Source organism: Mauremys mutica, chromosome 2, assembly GCF_020497125.1.
Source record: "Mauremys mutica isolate MM-2020 ecotype Southern chromosome 2, ASM2049712v1, whole genome shotgun sequence".
Taxonomy (NCBI): Eukaryota; Metazoa; Chordata; order Testudines; family Geoemydidae; genus Mauremys; species Mauremys mutica.
The window spans coordinates 236,979,773-236,993,956 of NC_059073.1; the positions used below are offsets into that span (position 1 = coordinate 236,979,773).

General features: G+C 43.8%; 1 protein-coding gene across 1 annotated transcript in view; it reads right to left on the reverse strand.

Moving 5' to 3' along the window:
• Positions 1-121: 121 nt before the first annotated feature.
• The window catches only part of LOC123363275 (ATP-dependent translocase ABCB1-like), a 54,919-nt gene continuing 40,856 nt past the window's right edge, over positions 122-14,184 (reverse strand). Inside the window, exons 20-23 of the mRNA XM_045004143.1 lie at positions 13,713-13,796; positions 9,993-10,196; positions 1,506-1,606; positions 122-465 (exon numbers count right to left, since the gene is read on the reverse strand). Of these exons, the coding sequence (XP_044860078.1) occupies positions 360-465; positions 1,506-1,606; positions 9,993-10,196; positions 13,713-13,796 (495 nt within the window). The 3' untranslated portion in view covers positions 122-359. The remainder of the gene's footprint in view (positions 466-1,505; positions 1,607-9,992; positions 10,197-13,712; positions 13,797-14,184) is intronic.

The window sequence follows — 14,184 nt, forward strand, 5'->3', positions numbered from 1 at the left end:
GTCAATGTCTACAACACAGCATAACTGAAGCACTGCAGATATTGCCTGCTCTGAGTACAGGAGGGGAAAAAGTAGAAACTCAGACCCCATTGTACAGTGGTGACTTTTAAATGGTGACCAATGTTGTTGTGTGGGATGGTAAAACTAAATCACTCTAATTATGTGCAGACCTTGCTGTGACAGACTCTGGTACTAGTTCTGACAAAATGATTTTTGAACAGAAAATGCAATTTCTGCACATTTCAAATTTTCCATTGGGAAAAAAGTAACAAAATATTTTATTCTGGGTTGGTTTGATCTGAATATTTCTGCTTTGCGCCCATAGCTATGGGACTCCGATAATGCATTATGCCACTCAGTCAGAAGGGAGACCACACTGCATCATGGGAGATGTAGTCCAACCAGGGAGCCCGTCCTGTAAGAGAGGCAATGTTCCAAAACAGGGATATGCAGTTTGATGTTGAACTAGATAAAAACAAAAACTTTCAGATCAGTTAAACAAAAGAAAAATTAAATATGTTTTTCTCCAAACATATTTTGTTTGGAGAAAAAATGCAAAAATGGAATGATTTGCCATTTCTACATTGAAATTTTTCAAAAAATTTTCTTTCTGTGAAAAAAAATTGATATATTTTCACATTTTATCCTACTTCAGAGCAAAACAGAGGTTGAAATATTAGAATTTCCCACAGGATAGAAATTCAGATTTTCACTCATCTCTAGTGCTCATACATTTTAAAAAATGTTTTCCAAAATAGTTTCTCTATAATTCATAATATTGTGATACAATGACCTGCCAGGACTTGAGATAAGTGCTAAATCTAAGAATCCTATTCCTCCAATTAAATATAGATTTTTTCCCCTCATACTGATGGTCTATAGAATATTGAGCCATAAAACTGTCATTGGCAGCGGACTGTCATTTTTCAATCCCTGCTTTTACTTAAAACTTATTTAAGGGGAAAGAAACAAAATGGATTGTAGATCATTTCATTTAAATAAAATGGAGACTAGGAAAATGTCGGACATTTTGGATATTAGAAATTAGCCCCTGCAGTGGTTAGCTTGTCGAGTGTGACTGAAAAGGCCAAAGGGGAAAAAGAAATGCACCTTATTTCAAGACCTGCAAGTCCTTACTTGTAGTACAAGTCATAATCCACGGTGACATTATGTAGTATAAAGTCTTTGCCACTTGACCTATGAAACTCATTCTGCTGTGAAGCAAGTAAACATCCCATATTCATGTTAAAACAAACTTTAAACCAGGTCATTACATTCTCTCTCACACACAAATATTACGTCACTCACAATAGCGTCTAAGAAGATATTTTAAAGAAACTGAGTAAAAACATTTTACTCTGCCAAAATCTTTTCAAATCATTTATGTGTTTAATATTTTCAGTCTGCAAATGAATGTAATATGAATAAATCCTGAGTTGTTTTAAATTAAGAAAATATGTATTCATTGTTTTTAAAAAACAGAATTGTTTGAGAGCAAATCCTACCTGTATGGACCATTCAAACTTGCATTATATCTCTCATAGAATGCATCTTCACTAGTTAATGAAGCCACAGTTCTTATATTTTCAACCGCTTCCACTGAAATCTAAATGGGGAGACAAGACGGATATGAAATATTCTCTTATGTTTGAGTCTACTCCTACCGCTACGTAGTTAGCACATCTCTAGCACTTTTCATCTTTCGCTCTAAAAGTGCTTTTCTTTTAATAAAAAAATGTGATTAAGTATCATTCTCAGGGAAACCGGGGCACAACCATTAAATTATTTGTCTAAGGTCACACCGTGGTCTTTCTGCTAAGCTAACATGGCTGCTATGTGATTCCTAAGTACTCCTCCCCCATCTGTACATTTTGTTGTACAGCAGCATTAGCTGGCACTATAGAAGGCATTAAAAGGTAAGAAGTTGCTCCTTGCTCTGAGTACCCATATCCCAGGCAGCAGCTCACTGGAGGGCTGCATGCTACCTTGATTATGAAGCCTGAGCGGCACATAGAACTGGGTGAGCCCCACACTCCTACTACCCACCCCCAATGGGGACTCCTGTTCCTGCTTCTGCCAGGCTTCCCCAGCCATGTGCCAGGCCCACTCAGTCCACCCCTTCTCCAAACCAGGCCCTTCCCCCACACGCTTTGACCAGCACTCCCACAGGGGCAACGTGTATCTTAACTTCTCATTTTCTGGATTTCAGATATTTAAATTTGCATGTGCCAGCTTCCTCCTTTCCCCAGGGGTGCTCAAGCCCCCTGCTCATCTCCAGGCCCCGCCCCCACTCCACCCCTTCCCCCAAAGTCCCACCTGCGTCCTGCCTCTTCCCACCCCACTTCCTCCCGCCCAGTTCCTCCCCCTCCCCCGAGTTCACCTCATCCCCCTGCTTCCCCTTTCCCCCCAGCACCTCCTGCACACTGCAGAACAGCAGATTGTGGTGGGCAGGAAGCACTGGGAGGGAGGGGGAAGGAGTTGATCTGTGGGGCCACCAGTGGGTGGGAGGCGCTGTGGGAGAAGGGAGGGAGCTGGCTGCCAGTGGGTGCTAAGCATCCATCAATTTTTTTCCACCCACAGAGTCAGCACCTATGCCCCCATCCCTTGCTCTAGACCCAAAACAGCTCCCTTCTTCCCATTTACTCTTACACTGCAATCACTCCTTGTAATTAATTTTCTTTTCAAACACAGTTTGAGAGCCTGTGCTCAGAGTCCATTTCTCCAAATTAAAACAAAACAAAAGTTTACATTTCGTTTTCAGATTTCTGCTCAGGGTGGGCGTAGAACTTCAAAGCTGCTAGAATCCGTGAACTTAATTTTTTTCCCCTGGAGGCTCTGGAGAACCCCATACTCAAATGACCCCATCTTTGGATCACTCACCCTACCCTACGCTTTCATGACACATAGCAAATTTCAAGACAATCTGTGTAAACACACAAATTTTAGCATACTTAGTAGTCATCCTTTAAACAGGAGGGGCTTCCCCACCTTAGCCAGAGCAGAGCTGGTGCTCAGTTATAATGCTGTATACAATTAGAAGGCCAATGGAGCAGAGGTGCTCCACACATCCATCAGCATCATAACAGTCTCAGAGAGCTGTGAAGTGGCCCATTCATCTCAATGGGATGTTCTCAGCTGAAAGTGAACACCCAGCCTGAATTCAGCCAGAATCTAGCTCTGAGGAGGGTGACCAGACAGCAAGTGTGAAAAATCAGGACAGGGGTGGGGAGTAATAGGCTCCTATATAAGACAAAGCCCCGAATATCGGGACAGTCCCTATAAAATTGAGACACCTGGTCACCTAGCTCTGAGACATATGAACTGCTCCATTCATGCCAGTGGGTTTTCCCATTCCCCCTCCCCAGGACTGTAGAGTTTCTGACATGCCCATTCTCAGCTCCTCACCCCTCTCTCAGCAGTGTGTTCTTGGGCCATGCTCTGAGCATGCCTGTTCTAAGCTTCCCACTCAGAGGACCCGCACTTCCCTGATCCAAGCTCACATGGGGAGAGGCAGAGAGAGGGGGCCAGACTCCCTTAGAGGGACAAAGCATCCCAGATTCCAGTTCATGTGAGGAGGTAGGGAGAGGGGCTTAGATGTCCCCAGAAAGCAATGCCTACTGCAGACCCTGGCTCACATAAGAGGGGACATGGAAGGCAGATAGATCCCCGCGGCTGGGCAAGGCAGCTTCAGAGCCTGGCAAACAGAGGGGGGTCAGGTGCAGGGCTCAGTCACCCCCAGAGAGGCAAGCGCCCCCCTCCCCCAAAAAAATTCCACCTCACATGCAGGGGGTGGGGGGAGGGGCTAAGACTTCCCTAGAGAGCTAGGGGGTCCCCCAGATTCAAGCACACACACAAGAGGAACAGAAGGGGAGAATGTGGAGCTGCCCCTATTCCCCCCAGACCCTGTGCAACAAACCCCCATGTCTGCTTCCCAGTATCCATTCCCCAAACCCAACTCCTCTACCACCTGTCCCCATTTATCTCCCTCCCCATAATCCCCCCTCTTCTCTGTGCAGCCCCAAACCCCTCTCACCCCATTCCCCTAACTCCTCCATCCCATAAAATGCTCCTCTTTTGCCAGCAAGCATTTGCACGCCTATTTTTTTTAAACAAAAATACTTTGATGACATTACACCCCCCTCCAAAATAAAAGCCTGATAGTACCAGATTTTAGCAACATGCCAGCCAAGCTTTCCCAGGTTTTCAGCAAAGGGCACCGTGAACTGTCAGTAGCTGGGGGAGTTCAGGAACAAACACTTACTGTACATCTCTTCAGTCTATCCAGCCACTTTGACCATATTCTACCTGCAAATCCTTTGGGGTTCGCTTAACGTACGTGCTCAATGTAACTTGTGGAGTGCTTGACCTTTACTCAAGAGCCTAAGTGGATGGCCAAACTCTCTTGCTAATAATGTTCTGAATCTTGCTTCCCCCAAGTGGCTAGTGGATGCCATGCATTCTCTGGGGTTAACCCTCAAGTGAATGAGACCCTTGTGCCAGGATCAGACCCATGGTCTGATCTCTAGATGTGCGCAAAAAAAACATTACTAGAACGAACCTTTAGAAAAGCTGATTATTTGGTGGGAAATGGCATCTCATGAACCCGTTGGTCAAATAACCCCAAATTTGGATCACTACACGTATCTTGCACCCCCATAAGGTTCACCAATTTATAGTGGTGCATCGGAGGAGATGGCAGGACAGGGTTAATGACCCAAACTTGACATCTGTTGAGCCAGACATTCTGGAGATACAAGCCCTAAAACAGTCATTTTAAAAAAAAAAGTTTCTAGGTGGTGGGTGTTTTTAAAAAAATAACAAAAACAAAAACTTAGAGCTAGAACTATAGAGCTAGAGTTCATAGGTAGATACAAAGGACTGGAAGATGAATCACAAACCACTGGATGGCTGTGAACTCACCCTTCAATTAACACTGCTAAAGATATGTTAATTACACACACACACACTCACATTTTTGGGAGAAATGCAATCAAAGCATTTGGGTGGAAAATTGGATGTGTAAAGTTTCTGGGAAATAGGGTTGCCAAACCTCCAGGATTATCCTGGAGTCTCCAGGAATTAAAGTATCAGAGGAGTAGCCATGTTAGTCTGTATCCACAAATCCACCAGACTCCTCGTTGTTTTTCAGGAATTAAAGATTAATCTTCAAAGATTGTGTCATGTGATGAAACCTCCAGGAATAGGTTCAACCAAAATTGGCAACCTTGCTGGGAAGGGGGATTGGGGTAAATAGGAATGGGTGGTAGGAGAGGTAAGAGGTTCAAGTGATGAAGGTACGTGACCCCCCATCTCTTCCAGTGCACCCCAGCCCTGCACCGCAACCCGCTGTGCCCTCTCTGCCAATAAACAAGCCATGCTGCACCTCAACCTTCCTGCACCCCAACCCCCAGCTTGGTCTTGGCATCCTAACCCTCTGCATCCCACAGCTGTCTTTGCACCCCAACCTCTCATGCACCCCAACTTTCCTGCAGCCCCAGCCCTTCCAGTGTACCCCAACCTTCCTATACCCCAGTTCTACCAATGCACCTGACCCGTTGCACGTCCCAGCTCTGTCAGTGCACCCCAACACTACAGGAAAGCTATTGGATACACATTCATGGGGAAATTGGAGGGTTCGTGGCTGACCAGAAACCATTACAAGCTCTGACACCTCACTGTTCTTGGAGATTGGGTACATCTATCGGAAAGGGGTCAGAGGATTTTTCTCTCAAACATAAAATTGTCAGTGTTTTGGAACACAAACCCTATCTGGGATTTCTCCCACCAGCCTGCTACAAACTCCACCCTCTAGCCATTCTGGAACACGACCAGGAACACTATGCCACTGGAACGCAGCTGTCCTTCACCCCAGGCACTGCATGGGAGTCAGATTAGAGAAGGGAAGAAGTGACAGCAATGGAAAAGTCAGTATACAGGGAGTGAAAACTTCAGGGAGATGTGTTCCCTGCTTGTAGTAGGGAGGCCTCAGTATGGTAGTGGGGACGGGGGAATGCAGTGAATGGGTCAGAGGTATGGCGGGGGAGGTGTGCTGAAGCAGGGCCCGTGAGGCACAGCTGATAAATGTGTGTGTCAGGGGGTGCAGCTGGCTCAGTATGCTAATTGTAGAACACTGTATGTACAACTGCCATTAAATGCAGAGTTATGGTTGCTTGGGGGTATCGTAACCCTGCAGAATGCTGTGTGGAACAAAACTCAAAGTACCAAAAACCAGGAGATGCACAAGTCAGGTTGTGCATGCAAGCTTACCTCTGCCCTCTTTCCGCAGTGCCCAGTTAACACACATACCTTTGCTCTGCCAACCCCGCAGCTGCTGACATGCACAAGGTTTTACAGCCCATTCTCTGTCACCCACAGGATTCCATCTAACAATATTACAGGACAAGAAAGAAAGAAAAAAGAAAACCAAAGGCTGCCCACCCCATGTTCCATCTGTTCCATAGAGCTGGCAGTAGCGAATGGGAATTATTTACATATACTCCAGTTGCAGTCAGGATTCTAGGTGTACCTACATTAAATAGTGGAAACAGTAGCTGGGACTGCTTGGTAAGTGTCTTGGTGATGTGAGGATGTGTGGATCACTCTGAGGTATGTGAGAGAGCAAAGCAGAACTTAGGAAACCAGGTCAGATTACAAAGGATGAATATAGGCAAACAACACAGGAATGCAGGGGCAAGGTTAGAAAGGTAAAGGCACAAAATGAGCTCAAACTAGCTATGGGAATAAAGGGAAACAAGAAGACTTTTTATCAATACATTAGAAGCAAGAGGAAGCCCAAGGACAGGGTAGGCCCACTGCTCAGTGAGGAGGGAGAAACAGTAACAGGAAACTTGGAAATGGCAGAGATGCTTAATGACTTCTTTGTTTCGGTCTTCACTGAGAAGTCTGAAGGACTGCCTAACATAGTGAATGCTAATAGGAAGGGGGTAGATTTAGAAGATAAAATAAAAAAAGAACAAAGTTAAAAATCACTTAGAAAAGTTAGATGCCTGCAAGTCACCAGGGCCTGATGAAATGCATCCTAGAATACTCAAGGAGCTAACAGAGGAGGTATCTGAGCCTCTAGCTATTATCTTTAGAAAACCATGGGAGACGGGAGAGATTCCAGAAGACAGGAAAAGGGCAAATATAGTGCCCATCTATAAATGGAAATAAAAACAACCCAGGAAACTACAGACCAGTTAGTTTAACTTCTGTGCCAGGGAAGATAATGGAGCAAGTAATTAAGGAAATCATCTGCAAACACTTGGAAGGTGGTAAGGTGATAGGGAATAGCTAGTATGGATTTGTAAAGAACAAATCATGTCAAACCAATCTGATAGCTTTCTTTGATAGGATAACGAGTCTTGTGGATAAGGGAGAAGCGGTGCATGTGGTATACCTAGACTTTAGTAAGGCATTTGATACAGTCTCGCACGATAGTCTTATCGATAAACTAAGCAAATACAATTTAGATGCGGCTACTATAAGGTGGGTGCATAACTGGCTAGATAACCATACTCAGTAGTTATTAATGGTTCCAATCCTGCTGGAAAAGTATAACGAGTGGGGTTCCGCATGGGTCTGTTTTGAGACGGGCTCTGTTCAATATCTTCATCAACGACTTAGATGTTGGCATAGAAAGTACGCTTATTAAGTTTGCAGATGATACCAAACTGGGAGGGATTGCAACTGCTTTGGAGGACAGGGTCATAATTCAAAATGATCTGGACAAATTGGAGAAATGGTCTGAGGTAAACTGGATGAAGTTTAATAAAGACAAATGTAAAGTGCTCCACTGAGGAAGGAACAATCAGTTTCACACATACAGAATGGGAAGAGACTGTCTAGGAAGGAGTACGGCAGAAAGGGATCTAGAGGTTATAGTGGACCACAAGCTCAATATGAGTCAACAGTATGATGCTGTTGCAAAAAAAGCAAACGTGATTCTGGGATGCATTAACAGGTGTGTTGTGAGCAAGACACGAGAAGTCATTCTTCCGCTCTACTCTGCGCTGGTTAGGCCTCAACTGGAGTACTGTGTCCAGTTCTGGGCACCGCATTTCAAGAAAGATGTGGAGAAATTGGAGAGGGTCCAGAGAAGAGCAACAAGAATGATTAAAGGTCTTGAGAACATGACCTACGAAGGAAGGCTGAAAGAATTGGGTTTGTTTAGTTTGGAAAAGAGAAGACTGAGAGGGGACATGATAGCAGTTTTCAGGTATCTAAAAGAGTGTCATCAGGAGGAGGGAAAAAACTTGTTCACTTTAGCCTCTATTGATAGAACAAGAAGCAATGAGCTTAAACTGCAGCAAGGGAGATTTAGGTTGGACATTAGGAAAATGTTCCTAACTGTCAGGGTGGTTAAACACTGGAATAAATTGCCTACGGAGGTTGTGGAATCTCCGTCTCTGGAGATATTTAAGAGTAGGTTAGATAAATGTCTATCAGGGATGGTCTAGACAGTATTTCGTCCTCCCATGAGGGCAGGGGACTGGACTCGATGACTTCTCGAGGTCCCTTCCAGTCCTAGAGTCAATGAATCTATTAATCTATGTACCTCCAGGATCCTGTGTGCAACAGAAAAGTGCAGAATTGCATACCTTATATCATTAGCAGGGCACAGGGTATTTTCAGTAGCGAGCTGCCATATGAGCAATCTAAGCATTTATTATCTATGCACACTCCAGGCAAAGTGAGTGTGCTCAGTGACAAATGAAACTGTACTGAAGAGCGGAGGATGTAGTTAGCTCTGCTTGGTAGGTGTGTTAGTGAGATCTCTGGATGACTTGGAGATGTGTGACAGAGCTGTGACTGAGATATGAGGAGATCTCTGTGTGTGTGTGGAAAGGCAGGAGGTGCAGGTGTGCAGAATGAAGTATGTCTGAGTTCTATGTGGAATTGTGTGGGTTATGTCAGTAACAGGGCACGGGGCTTTAATTACAAAGGATATTGCCAGCTGTGAGGTGGAATTTGAAAGGATTCTAATGCTTTCAGGATGGCTAAAGGAAAGTGTAGGTTGAGATGGTATCGTGTATGTAACAGTAGCCCTACCCTTAAGCTGGGAGGTGCGAGTCCCAGCTTGCATAGATGTACCCACTGTGCATAGCCAGGGTGGCACGAGCAGTGGCTTGAGCTAGTCACATGAGTACAAACCCACCCAGACCCCCTGGGCACATACTACCTGTGAGGCTCGCCCAAGCCACCATCCTGGCTACACTGCTCTTTTTAGTGCACTAGCTCAAACAGAGCTAGCATGGGTATGTCTATGAGACCTGGGAATCACCTCCCAGCTGAGATGTACCATCAGGGCATGGGAGCTATAAAAGGCTGTAAAGCGGTTCTCACATTGTACGTCTGATATTCTTTCTGGGGAGTTGGTAAGTGTACACCACAATCTGGAACCTTCTGAATTTTCAAAGTGACAAGAGTACATGCACAGTGAGGCATAGCTGAAAGAGGCTAGAGGGAAGCTAGCATGGTCAACCTTCCCCTACCCATTCTTGTCCTTTCATATTGTTAGCTGGAATCCTGTGGGTGACATTGAATGGACTGGAGAAGAAAGTGAAGAGCTTGAACATGTCAGCAACTGTGGGGTTGGCAGAGTAAAGGTATGTGTGTTAACAGGGAGCACTGGGGAATTATTGAAAGCATTGGGGAATTCCTGATGTTCAGAAGTTTGAGTTTTGCTCAACTCAAGGTTCAGCAAGGGGACAACCTGCCACCAAGCAACCTTAACTTTGTGTTAACATAATTGTTTTGCCATTGAATTTCAAGGCAATATGAGTAACTGTGTGGATTTTAAAGCAATAAGAAAAGTCATCCTCAACCTTAACTAGAGTGGAGCTAGCATCCCACTATAATAGAATGTCTCTCTTTATCACTGTTTTATTTAATATATTTTCAGAGTAATTTCTGTAGACACTCATCACTGACCATGTTGTCCTCAAAACGATATAACATTATACCCATTTAGTTTATATTGGAGATCTTACTCTTCCGGCCTCTTCAAAAGCTTTTTGATCTTTTGATGCATGACCAGCCACAGAGCTCAGTCGAATAGCACTTGCAGCAATAATGAAAGGAATGCAAGCCAGGATAAGCAAAGTTAATCGCCAATCATATACAAAAGCAATAATGATGGCGGACAGAAGGGTAGAGGCAGTCTTAGTGAACAAGCCAAGTCGGCTTCCAGTAGCCTATTAAAAGCAAAAGAGTCCAAAGTTAGAGTTAATTCTTGACACACTAAATAGCGATCAAATGTATGAAATCATTGTTCACTCAGGATCAAATATTCAGAGGGAGAACAATCATAAATGTTGTGCATTTAAAAAGGACAATTATATATGCAAAAACCCATATGGACAATTAAATATGCAAATATCTCTAGCTGTGGGTGAGGTTCAGGAAGCCTGATGAAAATGTGGCCACATGGGCTCAATTCAACAAAAAATATCAGGGCCCTCCTGTGCCACAACAAGGCACAGAAATCATGAAGAGCCAACAGCCTCTAATTTGGGGCATTTCAGTTATTGGGTGCCCAGCTTAAGGCATCTAGGGCCTGATTTTCATAGGTGCTGTACATCAGCTGAAGATAATGGAAGCTGCAGGTTCCTTTAATTAGGCACTTTGTTTTCAGCAGTGTTAGCAGCAGGAAATGAGCGTTCACACCAAAGAGCTCTTCTCTCCCTGAGGACCTGCACATCCATGTCATCAAGAAATGTAAAAGTGATGATTGGCACACGGGATCCGTGTAAACTGTGACAATACTCATGGCTCAGCTGAGCAAATAGTGGATTTTCCAGCTGGGGGCCAAACTGGAAAATCGAGGGGGAAAATTGATTTGATTAGATCTGAAATCATTTTTTGGCTGGGGGGGGGGTCAAATAAAAAATAATAATTTCAAATTGACCAAAACATTTTGGTTGACTAAAAACTCCCCCCGTTCCTCCCCACACAATTTTTTTTGTATTGATTTGACCATTTTGCAGTGTTTTTCTCTTCTTTTTTATTTGGTCAAATTTGAAAATGAAATGCCATTTCAAAACAAAAGTAGAAATGGCTTATTTTAAATGTTCAAAATTAAACATTTAGACTTAAAACAAATCTCCCTTCTTATCTCTTTTGACTATTAGTCAAATTAATGAATAGATTTGGGGTTCCTAAAAATACCATTCACTGAAAACATGTTGGCCAGCTCTACTCATGCCTGCAGATAAAATGGAAATTTTTGTGGAAACAATCCATCTTTCAAATATCGCACTGTGGACAAACCAAGAAAACCTTGGGTGGGAAGTATGATACTTTCTTTGGTAGCCAGAGGCTTTCCTGCCCTCAAGAGACTTTTGTGTTCAATAAAGTTATACAACCAAGCCATGCCAAGATGAATTATTGCCATATACTCTGGGGCTTACACATAAAGATCACTTTGAGACTTCAGTTAGCACAACATACGGCTGCCCACTTACTTAGCAGTAGCCGTGTTAGTTCCAGGCTATAGGAGAGAGAAGGTAGGTGAGGTAATATCTTTTATTGGACCAACTACTCTTGGTGAAGAAGACCTAAAGAAGAGCTCTGTGTGAGAAGTTTATCCAATACAAGATATTACCTCACCCACCTTGTTTCTCGCTCACTGATATTTCTTTGTTCTCCAGAGCAGGGATTCTCATCCTTTTTCTTTCTGAGGCCCCCCACACATGCTGTAAAAACTTCATGGCCCATCTGTGCCACAATAACTGGTTTTCTGCATATAAAAGCCAGGGCCAGAATTACGGGGTAGCAAGCAGGGCAATTGCCTGGGGCCCCATGTCACAGGGCCCCCCATGAAGCTACATTGTTCAGGTTTGGCTTCATCCCCATGTGGTGGGGCTCAAGGCCCTGGGCGTCAGCCCCATGAGGTGGGGCTTTGGCTTTCTGCCCTTGGCCCCAGCGAGTCTAATGCTGGCCCTGCTTGGCGGACCCCCTGAAACCTGCTCGCAGCCGGTTGAGAACCACTGCTCCGGGGAATGCAGTGTTCTCATGTTCATTTTGATCTAGTAAGCTTTTTCATAGTTTGGATCCCATGCACCTCTTTTACCTTGACAGCTGGGATGATGGACCTTATCCTCAAGAATTAAGTTGCAGTTTTTAAAGATTCAATTAATTGTACGTTCAGTCAAATCTTTGATTGATTCCCACTCTGTGCTGGGCAGTAAACAGGAGATGGGAGGGAGTATGAAATCTACTGAGTCTGAAGATTTAGTGTACTTGTGGCACCTTAGAGACTAAGAAATTTATTTGAACATAAGCTTTTGTGGGCTAACGCCCACTTCATCGGATGCACAGACTGGAACATAAAGTAAGATATTTATATATACAGAGAACATGAAAAGGTGGAAGTAGCCATACCAACTGTAAGAGGCCAATCAATTGAGATGAGCTATCACAGTGGTTCTGAAACTTTTGTCCTGGTGACCCCTTTCACATAGCAAGTTTCTGAGTGCAACCCCCATTATAAATTAAAAACACCTTTTTAAATATTTAACACCATTGTAAATGCTAGAGGCACAACGGGGTTAGGGGTAGAGGTTACAGGTCACAACTCCCCATGTAATACCCTTGTGACCCCCTGAGGGGTCCTGACCCCCAGTTTGAGAAACCCTGAGCTATCATCAGCAGGAGAAAAAAAGACCTACAGTTGGTATGGGTAGTTCCACCTTTTCATGTTCTCTGTATGTATAAATATCTCCTTGCTGTATGTTCTAGTCTATGCATCCAATGAAATGGGCTGTAGCCCACGAAAGCTTATGCTCAAATAAATCTCTTACTCTCTAAGGTGCCACAAGGACTCCTGATCTTTTTGTGGATACAGACTAACACGGCTGCTACTCTGAAACCAGAGGATCTAGTGAGTCTAGTGAATCCGAGAGCTAGGGATTTTATTTTTTTTAATACAAGTGAAGTAGAAATTAAATTTTATTTTAAACTATTGAATAAATCAGGAAACTTATTACTCTTTGCTCATGAGCGATTTTATTTTAAAAAGTATGACTGATTTTTTTCTTCAGAATTTTTTTGATGGGGTCGTGTGGTGGGGAGGAAAGGGGAGATTGGCAAATTCTGCAGAATTGGCCACTTACATGCAGGATTTTCAGTGGCTCCTATCCTACCCCACTCCCAAAAGTCACACAGTCCCTTGTGCTTCTGCCATCACTGATACTCTGTATTAATGACAATTCACTTCACCCCAGAAAGCCCACATAAACAGGCTTCCTGTGTATGAAGAGTAGTGGACAGAGCTGGGAAGAACAAATCTACCCACATCAACATGAGCTCAGGGCATTGACTGCAATGCAATTCTCCTACAACTACAGCCTCTCCAAGCAACCGAAGTGGGACTTTAGGGCCACTTGATACATGGAAGACTTTGATCCATCAGGCAGTTTAAGTGGTGCAGAAGTGCTTACACTGGCCCTTGGACATGGCTTAATTTTAAAGTTACTAAGTTGTTTACTTAGTCGCTTACAGCAAGGAAATGGAAGGTGTAAGAACATCTGCTGAAGCTTTAGTAATCGTCATTAATTGGGACCAGTGAAACTGTTTTCAAGACTATTTAAATGTGTCAGAGAGCCTCTAGAGTAGATTTACCAACTCGTTTTCCAAAATAACTTCATCGCCCCTTGCCAACACTGCAATTCATAGTTGCAAGCAAAACGTAAAAACAAAAACACACATACCCCTTTGACTTGTGAAGCGTCCGTAGCTAGTCTGGTTAACAAAACCCCTATGGCATTTTTAGGATCGTCGTACCAGCCAATCTCCTGCAAGGGAATAGACGGTTCCGTTATTTTTGCTTTTGCAAATGAAATCTTCTTACCGTAACTCAGACTGGTCAGGGTCATTAGTACAATGTATGGACATTTAAAGCTTGACTAGCACGTGTGCGTGGGGAAGAGAGAGAGCCAACATAAGCACTAAGATACTCACTCTTCTTCTGTGATGAGCAACATTTGTCAGATAAACTGAAAACGATCTTAAAATAAACTATTCTTACCCGCAGAACATTTGGGTTTTTTGGTCATTTTCCCTCTCCTCCCCTATCCCCTTAGAATGCTCCTGTGCATATGCAGAACCCTGTGATATCAAGCGCTACCAATGGGTGTGCAGGGTGCCTAAGTGTTCACCCACAGAGAATCCTCAGCAAGGAAC